Source organism: Carcharodon carcharias, chromosome X, assembly GCF_017639515.1.
Source record: "Carcharodon carcharias isolate sCarCar2 chromosome X, sCarCar2.pri, whole genome shotgun sequence".
NCBI lineage: Eukaryota > Metazoa > Chordata > Chondrichthyes > Lamniformes > Lamnidae > Carcharodon > Carcharodon carcharias.
The window spans coordinates 25,307,135-25,333,560 of record NC_054507.1 but is presented as its reverse complement, the minus strand read 5'-3'; the positions used below and the strand labels follow the sequence as shown (position 1 = coordinate 25,333,560).

The following is a 26,426-nucleotide window of genomic DNA, read 5'->3' as shown; positions in this document are numbered from 1 at the left end:
AATGCAAGTCTTTGTCTCTTTTCACTTGTTTGTTGTAACTTTGCAATCAGTTTTTCTCCTAAACGTGTAGCAATGACTGTCATAGCAGTGACTGTCATATGCCAATCTCATGTGAGATAAATGCACGGTTTTGCTGATTAAGACAAAAGGACACTGATTCAAATAGTAAGTGGTAGATTTTGGACTGATATCAGGAAATTCTTCAGAGTGAACACATGGAATGGCAGTGGTGGAAAAAAAAGGAATGTTCTAAGAAACAACTGGTGGGGGCATTGTGGGTGCTTTACAATCATTCTAGATGTTTAAGTAGGTTGGGCCTGTACTCACTGGAGTTCAGAAGAATAAGAAGTGATCTTCTTGAGACATATAAGATTCTGAGGGGGCTTGACAGGGTGGATGCTGAGAGGATACTTCTCCCTCATGGGGAAATCTAGGACTAGGGGTATACTTTCCGAATAAGGGGTCTCCCATTTAAGACAGAGATGAGGAGGAATTTCTTCTCTCAGAGGGTCGTTAGTCTGTGGAATTCTCTTCCCCAGAGAAAAGTGGAGGCTGGGCCATTGAGTATATTCAAGGCTGAGTTAGACAGGCTTTTGGTCTACAAAGGAGTCAAGGGTTAAGATGGGCAGGCGGGAAAGTGGAGTTAAAGCCACAATCAGATCAGCCATGATCTTACTGAATGTTGGAGCAGGCTAAAAGAGCTGAATGGCCTACTCCTGCTCCTATTTCTTATGATCCAAGATGGGCCCTATGGACTTCCTAATCCATAATTAGCTTGTGAATTTATGTAATTAATTTGCCATTCTGACACCCTTGCTACAATCCTACACTTCTCAACATTCTGTACAATTGAGTTTTTAAAATCAAAGATAAAATGACTGATGTTAACTCTTCCTATTCTAAATTAATTTTAAGTGACTCAAAACACCATTTATCTTCACCTCCTCTAACTTTCTCCACATAAATCCCCCCCACAGTGACTTATTATTTAAGTATATTATGATAATAAGCCACATAGATCAGATGGCCCCAGGCTTGATCCAGTCTATAAACTGAATTAGCTTACCTCACCTAGGGTGCTATGAGCACAATTGGCCTCAGTAACTTTTGGCTAGAGAGGAAAGACAATATGTCAAGACAGGATATCTTCCACAGTTGAATAGTCTGTCTCAGCTCATACATGAATGGCCAATTAGGTAAGACATCAGAGGTTTTTTGGCATCTGTGGAAACTCCTTTAGCAAGAGATAGCACCATCATAGCAACAGTGACTACACTGCAAAAGTTCTTCATTGACAGTGAAGCTCTTTGAGATGTCCCGATATTATGAATGACACTGTAGAAATTCAAGTTTGTTCTTTCAATGAAAAATAAATGATAACACAAGATTTGAAAGTTTTTGTCTTTATGATTGATTTGGTCGTTTTTTACAGATTAAAAGTATTGAACAAGTTTCAAAGCGGTGATGATTAGTCAGTTTATTTTTCTTTGGTCATTGCAATACATTCTCTTGGTTCTGGAGCAGAGTTAAAGTAGACATATTACTAAGTGATTAGCATACAGAAACTTGGTAAACCTAGGTACACAAAAATGCTGATAAACAGAATAGAGAAACAGGCACAGTTAGCTTGGAGGCACTTTATCTTTGATATTCTGTTCACATTTAAAGCACTATCTTTATTCAAGATAACAACCCTGAAAAACTCCATAAATATGACCATTAATATAATTATTTTTGGCAAGTGTTAGGTGGGTAGCAATGTGTCACAAAGTTGGTCTTTCACTTAACCTGGGTTTGGATCCAGCCCAAGTTGGTGGAATGGATGGCCCCCTTCAGTCCTTTGTGAAATGATTTGGGGGCTGCAGTGATCCAGCTTTGGTGAGTGAAAGTCCACAGTGTGAATGACATTGCAAAGTTGAGGAAAAGTCCTGCTGATGGATTAAGGGTGCTTGTTTAAGACAAGATTTAAGGCATATTGTTAAAGTAGTGAAGGGGAACTTCACATTTGATCCATGCAGTTCTTAGCATGCAAAATCAATGTCAGACAGTCAATTCTCTGAAAGTGAGCTGCCAGCAAAGATCCAAAGCCCATGGCACACTTTGGGAAAAGATTCAATACAAAATTCTCTTCTCCAGCACTAACATTCCTTACTGCAGCATAAATTCAATGTACATAATTCTGTTGTTTTCTACATCCATGACGTATTTTCCTTCAATCAGGAAGATGGTAACAGCTACATAATTATTGTCAATCCCAGCTCTCAGATTGTCCAGCAAGAGGCATAGCTCAAGCAGGGTGACATTTCTCTCGACCAATTCATGCTCCATTCGAGTGGGCCAGAGGAGATCTGATCAAACCTATCCAACAAGCAGTTTCAATCAACAGAAATTCCAGGCAATCCAACTCATTGCTATCTCTCACAAACCCGCAAAAGTTTTCCATACAGTCCCTATCCTTAGGGTCACTTACCTAAATGTCAAATACTTCAAAAAAAAATACTGGGTCAACCTATACAGTGATGGGGACACTACAATTGGCCTTTGTGTTTCGTGGTTAGGATGGCGAAGAAGGGGGAAACAGCCAGAGTCTCTGCTCCTGATCAATGTCCCTGCTCCTGATTTCTGTTGTGTGTATGCGTGGGTGTGTGTGTATGACTTCAGGGTTAATTCTGATGTCCCCTACAGTCAAATCAACTGACCCACACTGTCCACACATTAAGACTGCCTGGTTAATTGAGGTATTGGAGGGCACCCTGGGCTCACAAAGCAGCCCTTCAGGTTGGCACCCTCAACAGGGGCAGAAAAATTAATTTTACACTTATTTTTGTTGATATATTCTGTGTACTGCCAGCATTGGTCTCTACTGAAGTGTGACTGCGTTAAAAAGCTGATAAGCCAGGCAATTCAAAAATGTTGTTTCAGCTGTCTGTGTGGTCGTTCAGCTGCCCTTGTCCCTCCTCAACTTCACTTCCCCCAGCGATGTCTCGCTGCTTAAACAAAACCATTATATTTGTATAAAAGAAGACAGGACATGCACCTGACTGAATGACTATGCTGAGGGGAGATGGGAGCAGGTACCGAAACAGTTCACAGGGTCCAACCCCAGTCTATGGTAAAGTTCTTAGCCAAGGAGGCAGGAACAATAACACCAGGTCCCCTTGGGCCTGATGTGGAGGGAGGGGGAACAACCAACTAGGGATGGCTGAATGGCATGAGCCTTGGCTGTGGTACCTTAAATGGTCAAATGGCCCATTAACTCTCATACATGAAGAGTGGCCACTTAGCTCAGGTACCAGGTGTGGCCGGAATACATTGAACTGTGTTGCAGAGTAAGCCACCAGCATCAGGAATTAAATGTGTTTGAAAAAACGGGTCAAAAAGGAAATGAAATCTTTATTGCAAGATAGAAAATAATTCATCAAATTGACTACAACATGGGTCACCTACAGAAGGGCTGTCTCATCTTGAGAGTCATGTTAAATGACAGATTGCCTTTACTATGTTCATCACTGCTCTCTGGCACTTGGTTCTTTTTTAGTCACTTTGTACAGGTTGATATTTTGCTCCTCATTCCTGTAAAGAAGTTGGCACTGAAAATGCCGAGGTAGGATCTCCTCGTAGAAAGAGGCAGTCGCGTGCTCCCTCCGCATTTTGGAAGAGAGATAAATGGTGGCCCTCTGAGCACTGAGATGCCGCAGTGTCTGGACAAGTGAGGCATAGGTCTCGGGAAGATACACAATGTCGGAGCCCAGAACAAAGTTGTAGTCGGTGGGAAAGCGACTGTGGTTGCGGCCCCAGGACAGGGCACGGACCTGGCAGCGATGTGCCCAGGAAGAGGGGACATTGGCCAAGACGTTGTTCTCTATTTGCTTCAAAGCATGTGGTAGGTCTGTGATGGTTACATCGCCACCTGATAAATACAAAGAAAGAATGACATCCCCTCTGAAGTTTTTGGAGTCAGCCATGTTTAAAAGTATCTAAACCCAAACAATAGCTTGCGTTTATATAGCACCTTTAACATAGTAAAAACATCCCAAGGGCTTCACAGCAGCAATGATCAAACAAAGTTGGACACAGAGCCACATGAGGGGATATTAGGGACTAGTGACCAAAAGCTAGGTCAAAGAGATAGGTTTTAAGAAGCGTCTTAAAGGAGGAGAGAGAGAGAAGGGCAGAGAGGTTTAGAGAGGAAATTCCAGAGATTGTGGCCTAGGCAGCTGAAGGCACGGCCGTCAATGGTGGAACGATTGAAATCGGGGTGGGGGGGAGGAGGTGGCGGATGTGTGAGAGGCCGGAATTGGAGGAGTGCAAAGATCTAGGAGGGTTGTCGGGGCTGGAGGAGGTTACAGAGATAGGGAGGGTTGTAGGTGCTGGAGGAGGTTACAGAGATAGGGAGGGGTGTAGGGGCTGGAGGAGGTTACAGAGATAGGGAGGGCTGGAGGAGGTTACAGAGATATGGAGGGTGTAGGGACTGGAGGAGGTTACAGAGATAGGGAAGGTTGTAGGGGCTAGAGGAGCTTTCAGGGATAGGGAGGGTTGTAGGGGCTGGAGGAGGTTACAGAGATAGGGAGGGTTGTCGGGGCTGGAGGAGAATACAGAGATAGGGAGGGTTGTTGGGGCTGGAGGAGGTTACAGAGATAGGGAGGGTTGGAGGAGGTTACAGAGATAGGGACGTTTGTAGGGGCTGGAGGAGGTTACAGAGATAAGGAGGGATGTAGGGGCTGGAGGAGGTTACAGAGATAGGGAGGGTTGTAGGAGCTGGAGGAGGTTACAGAGATAGGGAGGGGTGTAGGGGCTGGAGGAGTTTACAGAGATAGGGAGGTTTATAGGGGCTGGAGGAGGTTACAGAGATAGGGAGGGTTGTAGGGGCTGGAGGAGGTTACAGTGATAGGGAGGGTTGTGGGGTTGGAGGAGGTTACAGAGATAGGGAGGGTTGTTGGGGCTGGAGGAGGTTATAGAGATAGGGAGGGTTGTAGGGGCTGGAGGAGGTTACAGAGATAGGGAGGTTTGTAGGGGCTGGAGGAGGTTACAGAGATAGGGAGGGGTGTAGGGGCTGGAGGAGGTTACAGAGATAGGGAGGGGTGGGTGAGGCCATGGAAGTATTTGAATGGAAGGATGAGAATTCTAAAGAAAACCACAGAGTAGTTTCTGTTGGCCCAACATGCTTTCTTCCTCGAGGGATAACACCCACTTAGCCAAATTCAGAAAGCGGAGGCATCGATTTAACAGTCAGCGCTGAGAGACTCCCCGGCTTATATATGCTGAATCTTAACCAGATAAAATTGTGTAGCCCATCAGCACAGAGCGCAGAAGGCTTCCCCTGCTCCTCTGGCAAGGACCTCCCTGCTGGTTGGATGCTGGTTTTCAGGTTTATCTGGAGTTGAGGGGGAAGAATCCCAGCTCCCAGTGGCAGATCCACCTTTTTTCAGATTTCATTAGGCTGGCTGGTCAATTCTTAGCAATCCTGCCAAATACCACCTATCCACCTGCCTCAGGTGTCAGATTAACAAAGCTCCCACAGGGAGGGTTAGGTTGGTTGCAGACTTCCATTGCCAATTGTACCACATCTGAGCCATCTCCACCCCAGGAGGGTAGCAGTAACTGGTTGATCAGCAATCTAATCCTCCATTGTGGGTACAGTGAGGGTGAGGGTGGATGCAAAGGTGGAGAAAGAGAAAACAAGCTGTTCTTTAGGAGATGGCAACTCTGTGGGGTAGGTACCATCACAGGCAGCTAGAGTCCAGAGCAAAATGTGCCAAAGGGAAAGAATCAATTGGCAGCATCACTCTAGCATATCCACTCCATGTAGAATGGCCAAAATAGAGCCTTACACGGAAGCTAAGTAAATGAAACTGAAAAGACAAAAACAGTTACTGTTTCAATTCTGGGACTGAGGAACTGTAAGGATTTCTACAAATCTACCATGGAATGTGTAAGCCTCTTTTGTTGAAGGTGCTCACTCCTTGTTGGGCATGTCTCCAAACAACCTCCAGTACCTCACACCCAAAGGCCATCTTTGTGTCTAAGCCCAGGCAGTGAGTGTGACATGGGCTATTTGAGTGTGAGGCACGGGTCCTGTTCACAGCTTACACACACTGGATTGCAGCCAGCAACAGAAATCCCGGCTTATCCTTCCGTGGTCCAGGAGCACTGAGGCTCATTGCAGCCACCCCGGCTGAACTCTGTAACCTCAGCAGGGCCCACAGATTGAATCTGGGACCCTTCTAGTCCATGTAGCTCAGTAACTCAACCAGCTATGCCATCAGAGGAATGATGGCAATAATGTGTAGATCATTGGAGGGGGACTATCTATTTAGCAAGCAAACATTCCCCTTTATTGTACCCCCCTCTCTCCCCCGTCAACACAAAACATGACATTACTACAAAAGCAGAATACTGCGGATGCTGAGAATCTTAAATCTAAACAGAAAATGCTGGAAATACTCAAAGATTAATTCAGTTTCTCTCTCCACAGATGCTGCCAGACCTGCTGAGTGCTCCCAGCATTTTCTGTTTATTTTCCATGTGTGTTACTGTCTGTTATTTCTCTCACATTACAAGCTTTGCTTGGATACTTTAAACTTACCTAACAGAACAGCGAGAATCCCCACAATTCCAGTGCCTGCACCCAGTTCAATTACCTTCCTCTCCCAGAAGCTCATCTTCTGTTCCTCAAAGTACCGACAAAGAGCCAGAGCCTGAAAACAAGACACATACACATTAGAACAAATTCATTTAGAGGGTGATGTGAAGCATTGCAGCACCAACAGGTAGGGCCAAATACAAGAGAGAAAGAATGAAAGGGCTTGCATTTATATAGCACCTTTCACTGCCTCAGGACATTCCAAAGCACTTCATAGCCAATGAAGTACTTTTGAAGTGTTGTCACTGTTGTAATGTAGAAAACGCAGCAGCCAATTTGTGCATAGCAAGCTTCCACAAACAGTAATGTGATAATGATCAGCTAATCTGTTTTATCTGGTGTTGGTTGCAGGCTAAACATTGGCCAATACACTGAGCAGAACTCCCTTGCTCTTCTTCAAAATGGTGTCATGAGATCTTTTACATCCACCTGAGAGGGGAAGACTCCGTTTAATGTCTCATCTGAAAGGCAACCCCTCTGATAGTGCAGTACCCCCTCATGACTGCACTGGAAGTGTCAGCCTGGATTTTTGTGCCTCTGGAGTGAGACGTGAACCTTGATCGTCTGACTCAGAGGCAAGAGTGCTCACACTGAGCCACTGCTGACACCTACGTTCAAACATCTTCATATGAGGAGAAGGAGCAGCTGTCACCAGACTAATCTCCCACCAGTCAGTTCAGTGTAGGATTGATTGAAGTCAGGTAAGGAAGAACTTGCATGTCCTCAGGATGTCCCAAAGTGTTTCACAGCCAATGATTTACTTAGAAATGTAGTTACTATTGTTATGAAGGAAAATGTGGCAGCCACTTTGCACATAGGAAGGTCTCACAAAGAACAATGAGATGAATGGGTGCGCTGGGAGGGGCAAAGGGAGAAACTTTGGCCAGGACACCAGGATGACTCCCCTGCTCTTTTTCAAATAATGCCGTGGGCATCTGTCTGAGCAGGCAAACAGGGCCTTGGGTGAATGTCTCTTCTAAAAGACAGCACCTCTGGCACTGCAGCTCTCCCTTAGTACTGCACTGAAATGTCAGTCTAGATTATGATTATGTGCTCAAGTCCTGGAGTGCGGTTCGAACTCATAACTTTCTCACTTGGAGAGAAAAATATGGCCAATTCAGCCGAGCTAAAATATCAGCATGGCAGGTGACTAAATGAGATATGGCAGGTCACTAGACTTACAGAATCCCAGACTGGAGCAGCAACTCCCAGATCAGCACTGAAGTTCTGGGTGATCTTTAAAACATGTCCACAAAACTCATAACTGCTCTCCTCTGTGTAATAGTCTGAAAAGAGACCATCATCTTTGGGGAAAACACCACACAAATGTTCTTCCATGTGGGTTTGCATCATCCTTCCTAGCCAGATTATCTTTCACTGATCCATGGATACTTTCCAGTCTCTCCTGCCTCTACCTGATCACAGGATGAATTTGTTCCAAGTCGTGTTTCCTTCTGTGAAAAAAGAAAACAGAGAATAAAAACTTGCAATGCTCTGCTTTGAAAGGGGGAGACATTTTCAAGAGTTCGACCTGATCCTGTGTGCGAATAAACAGGGATTGTTGGGGTGCCTATGTTTAGATGCTGTGATGCCTGTACCTTTAAGGCCACTGCTCAAGTACTCCCTGCGATAAAGATAAATAAGCAGGTAGATCCTGAAGTATTTATACCCTAAAGAGGGGAAATCCAATGGATTGGTAGAAATTGAAAATTTCTAGCTCTGCCTGGGTGAACTAAGTCCGAATTGACTGTCTTTCTTTTAAATCTGACATCTTGTTGATGGATGCACACGAACTGCAAGATTTTGTTGGCAAGTTTGCAGGATAGCTCACCAAAGGCTCATAAACTTTTGATTTGATACACTATTCGTATTTTGATTTTAAAAAGTAATCACAAATTCATATGTTTAAATAGATCAGGAACGCTCTTCCATCACAACTCTCAGTCCTGATACAATAACAACTGTGTGAACACAATAAACATCAGTTCGTAACTTTATGATTGACCAATACCACACACATGACAACTCATCAGAAGCTGGAGCTCAGGCTCGATGGGGGCGGGTTTACGTCCCAATTGGTCCATTCAACACACAACGCGAGGTCAGATACGCTTCTGATTGTTCAGCCTTGCTGCCAATCATCTGCCACTAATTAAGTGAGGTTCACCTAGCAAACTGCCCGGTCATCCAGCTGTCTGGCCAATTCCAGATACGCATATAAGTTTGTTGTATTTTTTTTTGTCTTTTTCTTTTGGTAATGGTTAATAAAGTTGACTGCGAGGAGTTGGCTGACTTTATCGGCACAGTTCGGAGTCGCTGGTTAACAACGTCAACTGGCCAACGGAGAGGCGACAGGACCCCAAAACCAACCTGACTGTGGCGGTCAAGAGCTTCTCCAAATCACTTCGCAAAGGAGAGGGAATTTGAACAGCTCCCACTGCTGGCTGAAGCCAGCTATTGACAGGGAAGGGAAACATAATTTTCTCAAAATGTGAAGGTCTGCTAGTACATGTCCCGTGGCGTTGCACATGGATGTAGTCTTCAGGTGAAGCAGGGTTAGAGGGTGCAGATAATTGGTTCAGGCCCTAAACCTAAACCTCTCTCTCCTTATTTAAGATGCTCCTTAAAACCTGCCTCTTTGACCAAGATTTTGGTCACTTCATCTACTTATGTAGCTCAGTGTCAAAATCTGTTTGATTTACGCTCCCACCTCGGGACATTCTTGCTTGTTAAAGGTGCTTTATAAATGCAGGTTGTCATGGAGTGTGCAGACTCGATTCTGCCTTCCATTCTAGAGTTGTACATTTTGGGTTCGATTTTAACCATTTTAATTTTAATCCATAAATTTGGATTTTGAATGAGTTACAGTTAGGGCAGCCAATTCTGATCAAATGTATTCCTGGAGGTTTCATCACAGGACTTGCTCCCATGCTGCAGCCATTAGTTGGCCAACACATCCATCCTTGTGACTCACTGCCTTCCTACACCAACTGAAAAGCAAAAAGACTCATTACCCAATTGGATAATGCTTTACTGTCAACCAAACAGCCTTTTTTCCCCCATTTCAACATTTTTTACCTGGTAAAGAGGTTCAAAGAAAACGACCAACAAAGCAATCTGAAGAAGAGTCATACAGACTCGAAACATTAACTCGTGTTTCTCACCCCACAGACGCTGCCTGACCTGCTGAGTTTTTCCAGCATTTTCTGTTTTTGTTTCACATTTCAAGCATCCGCAGTATTTTGCTTTTATTTCAATTTTTTTTAACGTCCGTCTGACCTTTCTCCAGGGTTGCTCATGGTAGTGTCCTAGAAATTGATCTTCAATTCCTGGAGACTCCAGATCAATACTGGAGGGTTGGCAACCCTAGTTACAATCTCACCCCATCAACATATTATTACTCCTCCATTATAAATTCCTATGTCCAGATTTATAATGGAATGTTACCTTCCGATCTGAAGGGGGTGGGGTGGCATGTGTACAGACTGGGATCAAATGTAATGCTAAAATAACTTCCTAATTATATATAAATGAGTGACTGATCTGAGGACAAATAACCATCTCGATGGTGTCACGCTGACTGCATGCCAAGCTCGCTCACTTCAATGGACAGCTGCCAGTATTGGCCGAGACTCCAGAGAATTATCGAACATGGAAATGTCAGTTTATTTAATACACAAACTGTATTTACATTGAGAAGTAACAAGAATATCACTTCTAGGGATATTTTTCAATTAAGCATGGCAAAATCAGTATCAAATATTCAAAAAGCTCCTTGCTGTTCTCTGGTGTAGAAGGCCTTTTTTCACACCCCTCCCTATTCCAATCTACTAAAGTCCCTGAAATAAAAACAGAAAATGCTGGAAAAACTCAACAGGTCTGGCAGCATCTGTGGAGAGAGAAGCAGAGTTAATGTCTCGAGTCCAGATGACTTTTTCAGAGCTAAAGTGGAGTAGTATTTCCAACATCTGCAGTATTTTGCTTTTACGAAAATCCCTGCATTTTTGCACCCAGTCTTATATTGTGTTGCCAGGGCCTTCACTTTACAATTATTCAGTGCTCAATACTCGAATGGCAGAATATGCTCGAGGGGCTGAATGGCCTGCTCCTGTTCCAATCTCAGAGACACCGCTGATTTGTAATCGTTCATTTTAGTCACTAATACTGATAACTTCTCTGTCACCTTTTACTGAAATTGTTCAGAAGTACCCAAGAACTAACGATAATTTCCCCTTCTACTTATTTCATGTGATCACTAGCTCCTTTCTGTAGCACTCTGATCAGAGCTCGCGCTGAAACTCTCTGATACTGTATACCCATCCAGTCGTTGGGATGCTACCCCCATAATGTTCCGTCAACCTGCCTGAACTCAGCATGGATTGACTCAGTATTACATTGCCACTGACTTCTTTTTGAAGACCTGTCACTGTTAATTAGGCAGTATGGGATGAAGTAAGACAGCAGAAAGGTTCCTATTGTCTTCAGGTTTAGAGATGGTGTTCAGTTCTCAATGGGTTAAGGCTCGTTCAGTGTAAAGTGAGGCTGATTACATTTACTGCTCCTGAGGGACAATGTTCACTTGTATCTTCTGGCCATGTACTCCCCCCTCGGTTCCCCTGCCACGTAGGCAGTTCTTGCTTCATCTTACTGCTGTCTGAAATCAACTGACCCGTACTTTGGAAAAACCAAACAAGCAAAAATGCAATGATGCTGACTTACTGGAGGTTGGTTAGCTCACCCAGAATGTCATGTTTGTTTGGCTTTCAAAGCTTCATGACATAATGTGGCAATTGGTCTGTGCCCTGTGTTCAATGGACTATATCATTAGAAATAAAAACAAAAAACTGCGAATGCTGGAAATCCAAAACAAAAACAGAATTACCTGGAAAAACTCAGCAGGTCTGGCAGCATCGGCGGAGAAGAAAAGAGTTGACATTTCGAGTCCTCATGACCCTTCAACAGAACTGATCTTTCTTTACAAGGAGAGGGAAATATAAGCTGGTTTAAGGGGTGGGGGAGAAGTGGAGGGGGGTGGTGTTAGGATAGGAGCAGATCATCAAAAGATGTCACAGACAAAAGAACAAAAGAACACAGAGGTGTTGAAGTTGGTGATATTATCTAAACGAATGTGCTAATTAAGAATGGATGGTAGGGCACTCAAGGTATAGCTCTAGTGGGGGTGGGGGGGCATAAAAGATTTAAAAATAATGGAAATAGGTGGGAAAAGAAAAATCTATATAAATTATTGGAAAAAGAAAAGGAAGGGGGAAGAAACAGAAAGGGGGTGGGGATGGAGGAGGGAGCTCAAGACCTAAAGTTGTTGAATTCAACATTCAGTCCAGAAGGCTGTAAAGTGCCTAGTCGGAAGATGAGGTGCTGTTCCTCCAGTTTGTGTTGGGCTTCACTGGAACAATGCAGCAGGCCAAGGACAGACATGTGGGCAAGAGAGCAGGGTGGAGTGTTAAAATGGCAAGCGACAGGGAGGTTTGGGTCATTCTTGCAGACAGACCGCAGGTGTTCTGCAAAGCGGTCGCCCAGTTTACATTTGGTCTCTCCAATGTAGAGGAGACCTCATTGGGAGCAACGAATACAGTAGACTAAGTTGGGGGAAATGCAAGTGAAATGCTGCTTCACTTGAAAGGAGTGTTTGGGCCCTTGGACAGTGAGGAGAGAGGAAGTGATGGGGCAGGTGTTACATCTTTTGCGTGGGCATGGGGAGGTGCCATAGGTGGGGGTTGAGGAGTAGGGGGTGATGGAGGAGTGGACCAGGGTGTCCCGGAGGGAACGATCTCTACGGAATGCTGACAGGGGGGGTGAAGGGAAGATGTATTTGGTGGTGGCATCATGCTGGAGTTGGCGGAAATGGCGGAGGATGATCCTTTGAATGCGGAGGCTGGTGGGGTGATAAGTGAGGACAAGGGGGACCCTATCATGTTTCTGGGAGGGAGGAGAAGGCATGAGGGCGGATGCGCGGGAGATGGGCCGGACACGGTTGAGGGCCCTGTCAATGACCGTGAGTGGAAAACCTCAGTTAATGAAGAAGGAGGACATGTCAGAGGAACTGCTTTTGAAGGTAGCATCATCGGAACAGATGCACCGGAGGCGAAGGAACTGAGAGAATGTGATGGAGTCCTTACAGGAAGCGGGGTGTGAGGAGCTGTAGTCGAGGTAGCTGTGGGAGTCGGTAGGCTTGTAATGGATATTGGTGGACAGTCTATCACCAGAGATTGAGACAGAGAGGTCAAGGAAGGGAAGTGTCAGAGATGGACCACGTGAAAATGATGGAGGGGTGGAGATTGGAAGCCACCACCAAACACATCTTCCCTTCACCCCCCCTGTCGGCAATGCGTAGGGATCGTTCCCTCCAGGACACCCTGGTCCACTCCTCCATCACCCCCTACTCCTCAACCCCCACCTATGGCACCTCCCCATGCCCACGCAAAAGATGTAACACCTGCCCCTTCACTTCCTCTCTCCTCACCGTCCAAGGCCCCAAACACTCCTTTCAAGTGAAGCAGCAATTCACTTGCATTTCCCCCAACTTAGTCTACTGTATTCGTTGCTCCCAATGAGTTCTCCTCTACATTGGAGAGACCAAACGTAAACTGGGCGACCGCTTGGCAGAACACCTGCGGTCTGTCTGCAAGAATGACCCAAACCTCCTTGTCACTTGCCATTTTAACACTCCACCCTGTTCTCTTGCCCACATGTCTGTCCTTGGCCTGCTGCATTGTTCCAGTGAAGCCCAACGCAAACTGGAGGGACAGCACCTCATCTTCCGACTAGGCACTTTACAGCCTTCTGGACTGAATGTTGAATTAAACAACTTTAGGTCTTGAGCTCCCTCCTCCATCCCCACCCCCTTTCTGTTTCTTCCCCCTTCCTTTTGTTTTTTTGTCCAATAATTTATATAGATTTTTCTTTTCCCACCTATTTCCATTATTTTTAAATCTTTTATGCTCCCCCACCCCCACTAGAGCTGTACCTTGACTGCCCTACCATCCATTCTTAATTAGCACATTCGTTTAGATAATATCACCAACTTCAACACCTCTGTGTTCTTTTGTCTATGACATCTTTTGATGATCTGCTCCTATCCTAACACCCCTCCCCCCATCTTAAACCAGCTTATATTTCCCTCTCCTTGTAAAGAAAGATCAGTTCTGTTGAAGGGTCATGAGGACTCGAAACGTCAACTCTTTTCTTCTCCACCGATGCTGCCAGACTTGCTGAGTTTTTCCAGGTAATTCTGTTTTTGTATACCATTAGAAATGTGTTATTATGGTCAATGGTTCAGACAGGCTGAGGGTGAACTAAAGGCCTGACCAAGATCTTGCTCTCAGCATAGCAAGATCTAAATGCAGCAATATGAAAATTGCCAATCTGTTTACACTGCCCACTGAACCATAGCTGAAGAGGTGCTTTATTGAGAACTAATGGTGGTTCACCCTGGATCACATATTTTCTTGTTCTAATGTAAAAGCGTATAAGATAGTTCTAAATGTCCTTCACACCCACTTCCCTCTCTCTGGCACCTTCCACAAGCAGACCTTGCAGAAGGTGACCATCTTGACTGTCAGTGAAATTATTCTCAGCTTCATCAGCCATAGCAGTGTTGATTCATTACAGTCAGCAATAGTATATTCCTTGGAACATAGGAGTAGTCCATTAAGCAAACTGATATTTCTTTACTTTCTTACAGACAGTGTTTGGGGAGAAGGCTCACTACCAGAAATGAAGCATTTCATTTTAAAATTCGCATCCTTGTTTTCAAATCCTTCCTTGGCCTCACCCTCCCTTATCTGTCTAACCTCCTTCAGCCCCACAACTCTCTGTGATTTCTGCACTTGTCCAATTCTGGCCTGTTGCTCATCCCTCGATTCCCATCACTCCGCTGTTGACAGCTGTGCCTTCAGCTATCTGGGCCCGAAGCTCTGTAATTACCTCTCTAAACCTCTCTTCCTCTCTATCTCTCCTTCCTTTTTAAGACGCTCCTTAAAACCTACCTCTTTGACTAAGTTTTTGGCCCTGATATCATCTTATGTGGCTCAGTGTCAAATGTTGTTTCACATTTCTCCCATGAAGTGCCTTGTGACGTTTTATTACGTTAAAGGATCTATATAAATATAAGCTGTTGTTGTGATGTAGGAAACTTGGCAGCCAATTTGCAAATAGTAATGGAACAAAATTGTGTTTGATAATGCTCCTGTGAAGCACCTTGGGACATTTTACTATGTTAAAGATGCTATATAAATACAAGTTGTTAATTATATGGAAGGTAAGTGTCTTTATAGATGACGCTTGATCCATTTGATCTTTTAGATTGGTTTCAATCACATGAAAGCATCTGAGAGGAATTTTCCAGAGTAGTTTTTCCCTTGTATTGCATCCCCAGGAGATTACATGTCTGGTGAGGTTTTGGGGATGGGAGGGGAGTGGGGTGCTGTGATGGACTAACTGGTCTTTTCCTGCCTGTCAATTTGGTATGATCCTGGATGTGGACAGATGTTCATTGCGGTGGGGGTAATTGGTTTGGAAAACAGCTGTGGGTTGAAGAGATTTTCAGTGCAATTCAAACCCTTGACCACTGAGGGCTGAGTTGATCCTGCTAACACACTACATAATGCGTTTATGGAATTATTAAAATGTTCACCAGTGCACCAAAGGGAATGAAACCCTCTGCTGACTTAATCGTTATAAATATGCATTGCTTTTTTCTTGCCAGACATAGTGGTTAAATCACTGGATTAGTAATCTCGAGGGAAAAATTAACTCTGTACTCATTAAGGTGAGGGAACGCTGTCTATTCAGTACGTGCTTCCAGACTTGGTACAGTATGGGCCAAATGCAGGTTAAAGCTCCCTCTACTGAGCCTCAACCATTTATCTTAATTGCAATCTCAACAAAGCCTGGGTGTGACATTTGTGTTCCCCATCCTGACCTCCCTCATGGCACCTCAGAGTGAGACTGCCAGTTTAACACCTAACAAGAGGCAGTTTGACGCTTTGGGCACAATTGCCTCAGGGCTTCCATTGAAAGTGTGCAAAGTTTGTTTAATGTACGGTCAGAGAGAGTGGTCTTTAGTCCTGTCGATGTGGATGGGTTTCAAGCCCTGATTGCAGACTGCACCCAATTTACCCACCTTAGTCTTTTGCTAAGGGTTTGATTGCAACATTTTAAAAGTTTGTTTTTTATGAACCATTAACAATTTTCTCATATTTAAGCTTAGGATGTGGATGACATTGGCAGCGCCACATTTTGTAGCCCACCTCCAGTTACCCTTGGAATGTGGTGGGCCATCTCATTCAACCACTACAGTCCCTGTTGCAACTGAGTAGCTTTCTAGGCCAGTCTGTGCTGGTTTGGGTTGCTACAATTTGCCTCAGTGTCCTTGAACTAGTGTGGGGTGAGGGCAATCGGCCAGGGTTCCTGCTCCTGTGTGCTATCCAGTGATCTCTGCTGGACAACATGCATCTGTGTGTAGTTTTTTTTTTAATTCATTGTTGGCATCATTGGTAGAGCTGGCATTTATTGCCCATTCCCCTAAATTGCCCTTGAGAAGGTGGGTGGTGAGCTGCCTTCTTGAACCGCTGCAGTCCCTGTGTGGTGTAGGTACACCCGCAGCGCTGTTAGGGAGGGAGATCCAGAATTTTGTCCGTGTGGTGTAAGTACACCCACGGCGCTGTTAGGGAGGGAGTTCCAGGATTTTGTCCGTGTGGTGTAGGTACACCCACAGTGCTGTTAGGGAGGGAGTTCCAGGATTTTGTCCCTGTGGTGTAGGCACACCCACAGTGCTGTTAGGGAGGGAGTTCCAGGATTTTGTGCCTGTAGTGTAGGTACACCCACAGCGCTGTTAGGGAGGGAGTTCCAGGATTTTGTCCCTGTGGTGTAGGTACACCCACAGCGCTGTTAGGGAGGGAGTTCCAGGATTTTGTCCCTGTGGTGTAGGTACACCCACAGCGCTGTTAGGGAGGGAGTTCCAGGATTTTGTCCGTGTGGTGTAGGTACACCCACAGTGCTGTTAGGGAGGGAGTTCCAGGATTTTGTCCGTGTGGTGTAGGTACACCCACAGTGCTGTTAGGGAGGGAGTTCCAGGATTTTGACCCAGTGACAGTGAAGGAACGGCCGATATATTTCCAAGTCAGGATGGTGAGTGGCTTGGAGGGGAACTTCCAGATGGTGGTGTTCCCATGTGTCTGCTGCCCTTCTAGGTAGTGGAGATTGTGTGTGTGTGTGTGTGTGTGTGTGTGTGTGTGTGTGTGTGTGTGGAAATCACATGAAAGCTTGGATAAAATAGCTGGCCAACACCATTGAGGTTTGCATATGAAGCATGGCTGCTTGAGTGACATACAAGGGGACAGTACATAAACGTAGTCCAGGACAAGGCAATGCCTTCAGAAGACGGGAGAGAATCAGATGAAAAATAGTGACCACATCCAGGGTAAATACACAGATTTTCTTTGGCACAACCATCATATGTTTCTGCCTCTGTTGATTTTCCTGATATTTCTGGTACTACTGTGCAGCAACGCGAGAATGGGGGAAAGAAGAGATTTGTTTGGTTGAAAGGAAACCTTTGACTCAGGCACATATCAGTGCAGGGGATGCTGCCACAGTGGTAATGTTACTGGATTAATCCAGAGGCCTGGACTAATGCTCCAGAGACAGGAGTTCAAATCTCACTGTGGCAGCTGGGGGGAATTTAAATCCAATTACTTAATAAACCTGGAATTAAAAACTAGTCATCATTAATGATCATGAAACTACCAATTATCATTACAAACCCATCTGGTTCACTTATCCCCTTTAGGAAAAGAAATGTGCCATCCTTACCTGATCTGACCTACATGTGAATGCAGGCCCACAGCAATTTGGTTGACTCTTAACTAGCCTAGTGCTGGACTAGTCATGTGTAAATACAGTCTCTGTAAGAGCAGGTCAGAGGCTAGGAATCCTGCAGTGAGTAACTCACCTTCTACTCCCCAAAGCCTGTCCACTATCTACAAGGCAGAAGTCAGGAGTGTGATGGAATACTCCCCACTTGCCTGGATGAGTGCAGCTCCAACAGTACTCAAGAAGTTCAACACCATCCAGGACAAAGCAGCCCTGCTTGATTGGCACCCCATCCACAAACATTCACTCCCTCCACTACTGACACACAGTAGCAGCAGTGTGTGTACCATCTACAAGATGTACTGCAGGAACTCACCAAGGCTCCTTCGACAGCACCTTCCAAACCCACAACCATTACCATCTAGAAGGACAAGGGCAGCAGACACATGGGGAGCACCACCATCTGGAAGTTCCCCTCCAAGCCACTCACCATCCTAACTTGGAAATATACTGGCCGCTCCTTCACTGTTGCTGGGTCAAACTAATGAAACTCCCTCCCTAACAGCGCTGTGGGTGTACCTACATCACACGGGACTGCAGCGGTTCAAGAAGGCAGCTCACCACCCCCCCCCACCCACCTTCTCGAGGGGCAGTTAGGGATGGGCAATAAATGCTGATCTTGCCACTGATACCCACATCCCAAGAATGAATAAAGAAAAAGCTGACTGGCACACATTGCCCTCACTCTGGACCCAGGCTCTGTGGCTTATCTAGTTTTGTTCACTCATGGACAAAAACGGGCAAAATGAAAAAAACCCACAGTTCATCTGTCAATGGGAAAACAAACAGCAGGAACTGGCACAGGTCTTTTAGCTACCAGATTCTGAACAGAACACAGCACATTGCTACAGTGATTCATCATCTCTGTAAACATTACACTATATTTGCCTGTGAACATGAGACTTACAAATGGTCGAACCTGCATTGCTCTTTGTCCCGTCTCGCCCTGGCCCTTACCCAATATTCTGGTTCAATAGCCCCATAAAAGGTTCTGTGAGCAATAAAGAGTGCAGTTTATGAGTCGGAGCGAGTAGCATCTGCAGACAGCAATCTAGCTTACCATGGTAATTCTGTCACAGGAAGGACATGCAGTGGTTGGTTGCACTGCCACAGGCACACAGCACATCCATTAGTCAGCACTGATTGCCACCCAAATTCTATTGCTTTCTTTTCCCCACCTCTCCCCCTTCACCCACTAATCTTCATCCTTTCTGCAGTGAAGACAGTGATACTTGCTCTGGCTTAGTGCATAGTTCACTCACCCCATCCCACACCACACTGAGTCAGAAGGCCATGAATTTAAGTCCCACTCCAGAGATTTGAGCATATAATCCAAACTAGCACTCCAGTGCAATAGTGAAGGAATGCCTTACTGTTGGAGGAGCAGTATAAAGGAGTGCCAAACTTCCTGGAGGTTCAGTAGTGAAGGAGCACTGCCCTGCTGGAGGGTCAGTGCTGAGAGAGTGCTGGACTGTCAGAGGGTCAGTACTGAGGGAGCGCCACACTGTCAGAGGGTAAGTGCTGAGGAAGCACCGCACTGTCAGAGGGTCAGTACGGAGGGAGCAATGCACTGTCAGAGGGTCAGTACGGAGGGAGTGCTGCACTGTCGGAGCGTAAGTGCTGACAGAGCGCCGCACTGTCGGAGGGTCAGTGCTGAGGGAGCACTGCACTGTTGGAGGGTCAGTGCTGAGGGAGTGCCGCACTGTCAGAGGGTCAGTGCTGAGGGAGCGCCGCACTGTCGGAGGTTCAGTGCTGTGGTGGAGCCGCAGTGTCAGAGGGTCAGTGCTGTGGTGGAGCCGCACTGTCGGAGGGTCAGTGCTGAGGGAGTGCTGCACTGTCGGAGGGTCAGTACTGAGGAAGCACCGCACTGTCGGAGGGTCAGTGCTGAGGGAGTGCTGCACTGTCGGAGGGTCAGTGCTGAGGGAGCGCTGCACTGTCGGAGCGTCAGTATTGAGGGAGCGCCGCACTGTCGGAGGGTCAGTGCTGAGGGAGTGCTGCACTGTCGGAGGGTCAGTGCTGAGGGAGTGCTGCACTGTCGGAGGGTCAGTGCTGAGGGAGCATCACACTGTTAGAGGGACGGTACTGAGGGAGGGCCGCACCGTTAGAAGGGCAGTACTAAGGGAGCGCAGCACTGTTGGAGGTGCTATCTTCCAAATGAGATATGAAACCAAAATCCCATCTGCCCTGTCAGGAGGATGCAAAAAACCCAATGGCCACTATTTTAAAGGAGAGCAGGGAGTTCTCCCCAGTGTCCTGGACAACATTTATCCCTCAACCAACATAACTCAAAAAAAACACAAGCTATCCAGTCATTATCTCATCGCTGTTTGTGGGAACTTGCTGTGGAAACATTTGGCCACTGCATCTTCAAAATTACGTCAATGACTACACTTCAAAATCAAAAGTCTGCATTGGCTCTAAAGCACTTTGGGACACCCTGAGGTTCTGAAAGGTGCAATTCTTTATTTTATTTGACAGGCACAAGTTGCATTTTTCACTAGACAGCAGGGTAGATTCTCTCTTCACCTGACATCCCCCCGCACACACTATCCAGCAGACACGGCTGAATAGTGATCAGGAACAGGTATGTGGAAGCTGATTATAGTACCCCTTACCATCACCTCAGTAAAGATCAGCTAACTCAGGCCAGGGACTGACAGTCATTTGCTACAGACACAGCAAATATTTGCCTGCTGTTTCGTATTTAAAGACGGCAGTTCTTTCTCAGTGTCCTCTCAATGAGATGTCTCTATTGAACTGATTGTAAGATGGCAGCTTAAAGAGCTTCCCTCATGGCAGAGGTCACATGACTACACCAAGCCAGATAGGACATGTAGTACTGTTGCTTTTCAAAACTTAAACACCAGCTGAGTGTAATAAATGGGTAGAAGGTTTCTAGCATTCATTCCGTAAAGAGAAATAAAAATATATTGAGTTTTGGGAGCTTTATCCTGCACATCCGACATCAGCAAGATGGTCATTACTAGTATTTAACAGCTTTCTTCAGTACTTCTGCCCGTCACTTCTGAAGATGAGCCTTGTGGCGGAATCATCCCAGATTTGCACTAACAGCGGTAGCAGGCGGGAAAAAGAACGTTTTACCTGCTGGCTGCAATTGCAGCTTTTCACCCTGTATCATCCCATTCCCGGGAAACATGCCCTTTCAATGGTGGGCAGGCTCTCACTTGCCTGTCATGCTGTCACCTTACCACTTCCTCATGCTGAGCGCCATATTTAAAGTGTAGCTGCATGCACAGCTCTCAGTGCTTCCAGCCCAGGACTGCTGCACAGAAGACATGGCTCCCAAAGGCAAGAAGACTGCACCCCACCCCCCCCCCCGCCCGATTCAGTGACACATTCCTGGAGCACCTTTTGGACACCATGGAGGCCCACCATGATGTCCTCTACCCCCGCTCTGGCCGCAGGAGGGGCAATAACATTACCACTCTGGCTTGGTAGGCGATGGCAGGGGTGATCAGTGCCAATGCTGCACAGAAGAGGTTGGCCATCCAGTGCAGATAGAGGATGAATGATTTCATCTGTGCTGCCAGGATAAGGCTACCATCTCATCACTCTAAACTCTCACTCAAGCCCATCACACATTCACTGGCATCTCAATCACTGCCAGCTCAAGGGACATCACCACTCACTCTCTCATACATGCCCTCACATCTCCATCTGGCCTCATCTCCTCTGGAGACTGCCTCCTCAGCCCTCACCATCTTGAGGCCATTTGCACAGATCAACATGTGCCCCCACAAACAACCTGGGATACCCCCCTTTCCCAGTGCAGCTCTCGCCCTGCAGCCTCTTCCCTTGCCTGAGGCCACTTCTCCCCCTTCCCCAAGCAAACCCTAACCTTGCAGCCGTTGAAAAGCCACCCCCCCCTTATGATTAGTCTGGTAGGTAGAGACCTGCCCGTGAGCCCCTCCAAAAGTGATGTGGGTGGTGTCTGTGAAGCCTGGCGCTGATGACTGTGAGTGCTGCCTGAAGCAAAGTAGGTAAACAAACCTCAAAGTCCCGAGCGAAGTGCAGCTCGCCAGATGCACATCGCTTATGTACAGTTGTGAAACACTTGGGCTTGGTGCTTGGATGATCCAATGAGGGGGGTATGATTCCTGCAATGATATGCTGATGTATTACAATGAAGGTCCTAATGCCCGAGGGTGGGAAACGTGGCCTGTCATTGACAGGCAGAGCGGACGATTGCAAACCGGCTTCACCACCGAACACACCCGATGCCAATGTGCCGGAAAATTCCGCCCTTGGATTTTTGCTGTTTTCTATTTTATTGCGATATCTTTTGTTTTGAAGTGATCAGTGTTTCTGTTAAGACATGGGGACAGTAGCATAGTGATTATTTTACAGGACTAGTAATTCAGAGAACTGAACGACTGCTCTGGAGACAAAGGGTTCAATTCCCACTATATCAGCTGGGGGATTTTAAATTCAATTAAATAAACTGAAATAAAAAGCTAGGCTCTGTGACAGTAACTATGAAACTATCAAATTGTCGTAAAACCCCATCTGGGGGGCGAAATCCTTCGTCCTCACTTGTTGCTGTGGAGTCACATGTAGTCCATGGTTGACTTTTAGCTTCTCTTTGAAGTAGCAAGTAGCAAGCCACGTACTTCAATGGTAATTAGGGATGGACAATAAACGTTGGCCTTGCCTGTGACACCCACATCCCAAGAACAAATTACTAAAAAAATCAAACAAAGCAAAGCTTCACATGAAAACATTAAGGAACTCAGTTATGTCAAGATTATAATCATTTCTATGAAAGTTATTGGACAAGGGAGGTTGATTTAAGCATCACTCATCAGTTTGCATAATTCAAGAATCCTGAACACTTTAAGTGGAACAAGATGCCTCATTTATTAGATTAGAGCAATAGCCATCTCCCTGGGCTGGACAGTTTCATTCTGAAAAAATTCTCTAACATTACAGTCATTTTAAAAAATCCATTATGAGGAGTAGTTTTATTCTAGAAGCATTAATCCTCTAGAACAGAATCTAAATGGTAATAACAACTTGAGTATTGCTGAAAAAAGAGACATGTCGACACATCTCTTTTTTCAGCAATACTCAAGTTCTGTACTACCAAATGACTTAATAACAACTTGCATTTATATAGCACCTTTAAAGTAGTAAAACATCCCATGGCACTTCACAGGAGCATTATAAAACAAAATATGATACAGAGCCACAGAAGGATATGACCAAAAGCTTGGTCAAGGAGTGTCTTAAAGGGTGAATAAGAGGTAGAGAGGCAGAGGGACTACATAGATAGGGAAACGCAAGGTCATGGAGGGATTTGAAAATTGAGGGTGTCAGTATTCACAGGGGTTCCACAGGAGTGAGGCAGTATTTAAAGGAGATCTCCGGGAGTCTGTCAGTATTTACAGAGGTGTCCTGGGGAGTGTGTCAGTATTTACACGGGGATAGGAGTTTGTCAGTATTTGCAGGGGATCACCAGAAGTGTGTCAGTATTTACAGAGGGCCGCCAGGAAATGTGTCAGTATTTTAAGTGTCTCATCAGGAATGTGTCAGTATTTAGAGATGATCGCCAGGAATGGGCCAGTATTTACAGAGGGTCGCCAGGAATGTGTCATTATTTAGAGAGAGTTGCCAGGAATGTGTCAGTATTTACGGAGAGTTGCCAGGAGTGTGTCAGTATTTAGAGAGGGTCAGCAGGAATGTGTCAGTATTTACAGAGGGTCGCCAGGTATGTGTCAGTATTTAGAGAGGGTCACCAGGAATCTGTCAGTATTTACAGAGGGTCACCAGGAATGTGTCAGTATTTACAGAGGGTCACCAGGAATGTGTCAGTATTTATGGAGGGTCACCAGGAACGTGTCAGTATTTACTGAAAGTCGCCAGGAATGTGTCAGTATTTACAGAAGGTAGCAAGGAATGTGTCAATATTTATAGAGGGTCACGAGGAATGTGTCAGTATTTAGAGATGGTCGCCAGGAATGTGTCAGTATTTACAGAGGGTCACCAGGAATGTGTCAGTATTTATGGAGAGTTGCCAGGAATGTGTCAGTATTTACAGAGAGTCTTCAGGAATGTGTCAGTACATACTGAGAGTCGCCAGGAATGTGTCAGTATTTAGAGAGGGTCGCTAGGAATGTGTCAGTATTTACAGAGGGTCGCCAGGAATGTGTCAGTATTTAGAAAGGGCCACCAGCAATGTGTCAGTATTTACAGAGAGTCTTCAGGAATGTGTCAGTATTTAGAGATGGTCGCCAGGAATGTGTCAGTATTTAGAGAGAGCCACCAGCAATGTGTCAGTATTTACAGAGAGTCTTCAGGAATGTGTCAGTATTTAGAGATGGTTGCCAGGAATGTGTCAGTATTTACTGAAAGTCGCCAGGAATGTGTCAGTATTTAGAAAGGGCCACCAGGAATGTGTCAGTATTTACAGAGGGTCACCACGAATGTGTCAGTATTTAGAGAGGGTCGCCAGGAATGTGTCAGTATTTAGAGAGGGTCCCCAGGAATGTGTCAGTATTTACAGGGGCCCGACCACATGGAGGAAGTTTCAAAATCATGCAGTAGACCAGGATGAAGCTTCTCTGTCCCTAGAGAGAAGCACTGAGGATGGTGAATGTTTCTGAATTTATATATTGTGGGCAGGGGCTGGCAGGGTCAGGGTGATGTAGAGACTGGTGTTAACCAGTTTCCCAGTCAGGGTTGCAACAGATAATGGATGGGAAAATATTTTGGTGTATAGCTGGATAATCTCACTCCAAACAAAGATTCAAAATTCTAAAGCCTTTTTATTCATATTATTAATGCAATTATGCATGTACCAAAAAAGCATCATTTCAAAATAATGTACATAGTTACACTGAAAGTCAAATAAATGTACAATACACACAGTGTGACACTAGTGTCTTAGCAACAAAATGAGGAGAAATCCCCAAAATTCTCTTTCGAAAAATTAAGGCTTCAAATTTTAAAAACACTGCGCAAATTGGGCAGTGATAAGGACACCAATACTAACATTAAATGGGCACTGATGGCACTTTTTGGTCGGGGTGGAGGGGGGAGTTGTTTGGTGGGATACGTTCCAGCTACTGGTTGAAGTGCTGTAACTAATCACTTCTGGAACTTAGAAGAAACTATTTGTACCCATCAGGTCCAGTAGTGTTATTCACCTTCCTGTTTCCAAATAAGTTTCTGGCAAAGCACTTTACCAGGCACTGCCCTCTCAAGGTCACCAACTCAGCCATTAGTGAATCCCTGAATCCAGATTCTTCTATTTACCAGGAATGTTGGGGCTAGAGGGAGGGGGGGGTGTATTAAAAATATGCTTTCATTTTCTTAATTAACTCATTTGCAACAAATTTATAATATACAGCCACTCTGAAGGTGAGGACCATACCACCTAGTCAGAGGCTTATTAAAAATCAGTGTATCCTCTTGCCCTTGCTAATGCATCTATGCCCTTAGCACTGTAACCCAATAATAGAACTAGACTCAAGAGGCTGCATTTTACATGCCCCCACTGGGCGTGTTTCTGGCGAGAGGCCACGTAAAATAGGGTGGGTGCCTACCCCACCACCTTCCCACCCTGAGCTCACCCTCATAATAGGGTGGAAAGGAAGGGGGGGGTTCCATCTTCAGCAGGTGTCCTTTGCGCATTAAAGGGGCAGCCCCTTAAGATCAAACTCTCCCTTTCTTCCTATCCTATTCCCCTGCCCCCAACCCAGCCTTAAACCCAATCCCCTCCCCACCCGCCTTCCTGACCAAGACCCCAGACTTACCGGCTTCGGGGAGCCCAGGGCCTCCTCCATATTTTTCTTGCAGCCCTGGCAGCGACCCACGGAGCTGCCGGCCAACGAGGGCAGGACTTCCTCCCCAGCGAGGGGCAGAAGTCCCACTGTTAAGACGCCCGCAGCACGTTATGGTTGAAGGGTGGGCTGACATGGAGCAGGTCGGCTCCATGCTAACTTACTTCCAGGGTGTGAGCTGGCTGCTCCCCCGCATTATTCAACCCAAGGTAAATTACAATCTTTACCATCTGGCCTGCCTTTCATATTTCGGGTAATGAATATTATCCTTGTATCTTTGCTGTTTGTGAGATCTTTCACTATGCAAAAAAGCTTCCTGGTTTCCAGACAAAATGATCACTGCACTTCTAGGTAGTTGATTGTGAAATGTCTTGAGATCTTTCTGAGACATGGTAAGGTGCTTATGTAAATGTGACACTTGCTCTTTTCTTCAATTACCATGAGTATTTAGGCCACAGAAAAGCCTAGATGTTGGGCAATGCCAGTCGTTTTTTGGGCTCAGCATCAAGACAAGCAGCAATGTCTTCTGCAGTACTTGAAGGACACTGTTCTGTCACTGGCCCACTTAAAATTCCCCATCAAAAGTTTTGGATAAAAGATATAGATTGATTTTTCTGAATTCTAACTACTAAAGAGTCCTGTGAGGCTTCAGAGGTTTGCAGTCAGAAGCGGTGGCCAGGATTTTACAGTCAGCGTGCGGGGACGGGCCTGACACACCAGCACGTAAAATGACGCACGATGACGTTGTGCTTGCGTCCTCATGTCATCGCGCTGTTTCGGGATGTTTCATTCAGTGGGCGTGCGCCAGAGTTGGCTGTGCACTTGTCGATAATTGATAGGCCTATTAAGGCCATTAAACAGGTAATTAACATGAATTTTACGCTGCCTGTCCAATTGTTATGGGACATGTTTCATTAAATTTTTATTCTATTTATTTATTTTGTTTTAAAAAGCACTTCAATCTCCCTGAGGCAGCTCTGTGCCTCAGGGAGATTGAAGCGCCCGTGCTCAAAAAAGCGCTGGACCCAACTCTCCCTCCTCCCCCCATGGTAGCGCTGCGCTACTGTCGTGTATTATGCTGGGCAGGC

General features: G+C 45.6%; 1 protein-coding gene across 6 annotated transcripts; it reads right to left on the bottom strand.

Moving 5' to 3' along the window:
- Positions 1 to 1,387: 1,387 nt before the first annotated feature.
- Positions 1,388 to 25,748, bottom strand: LOC121273267 (EEF1A lysine methyltransferase 3-like). Of its 6 annotated transcripts, none has more exons than XM_041180306.1 (4): positions 25,312 to 25,748; positions 7,826 to 8,097; positions 6,587 to 6,698; positions 1,388 to 3,910 (listed from the first exon to the last, which is right to left on the bottom strand). In XM_041180306.1, the coding sequence occupies exons 2-4, from the start codon at positions 7,994 to 7,996 to the stop codon at positions 3,507 to 3,509; spliced, it is 687 nt and encodes a 228-aa protein (XP_041036240.1). In that variant the 5' UTR covers positions 7,997 to 8,097; positions 25,312 to 25,748; the 3' UTR covers positions 1,388 to 3,506. The 6 variants fall into 6 exon arrangements, with proteins under 6 accessions (XP_041036240.1, XP_041036237.1, XP_041036238.1 ...); XM_041180303.1 differs by lacking the exon at positions 25,312 to 25,748 and adding an exon at positions 8,811 to 9,015; XM_041180304.1 differs by lacking the exon at positions 25,312 to 25,748 and adding an exon at positions 8,662 to 8,780.
- Between the last annotated feature and the right edge of the window lie 678 nt (positions 25,749 to 26,426).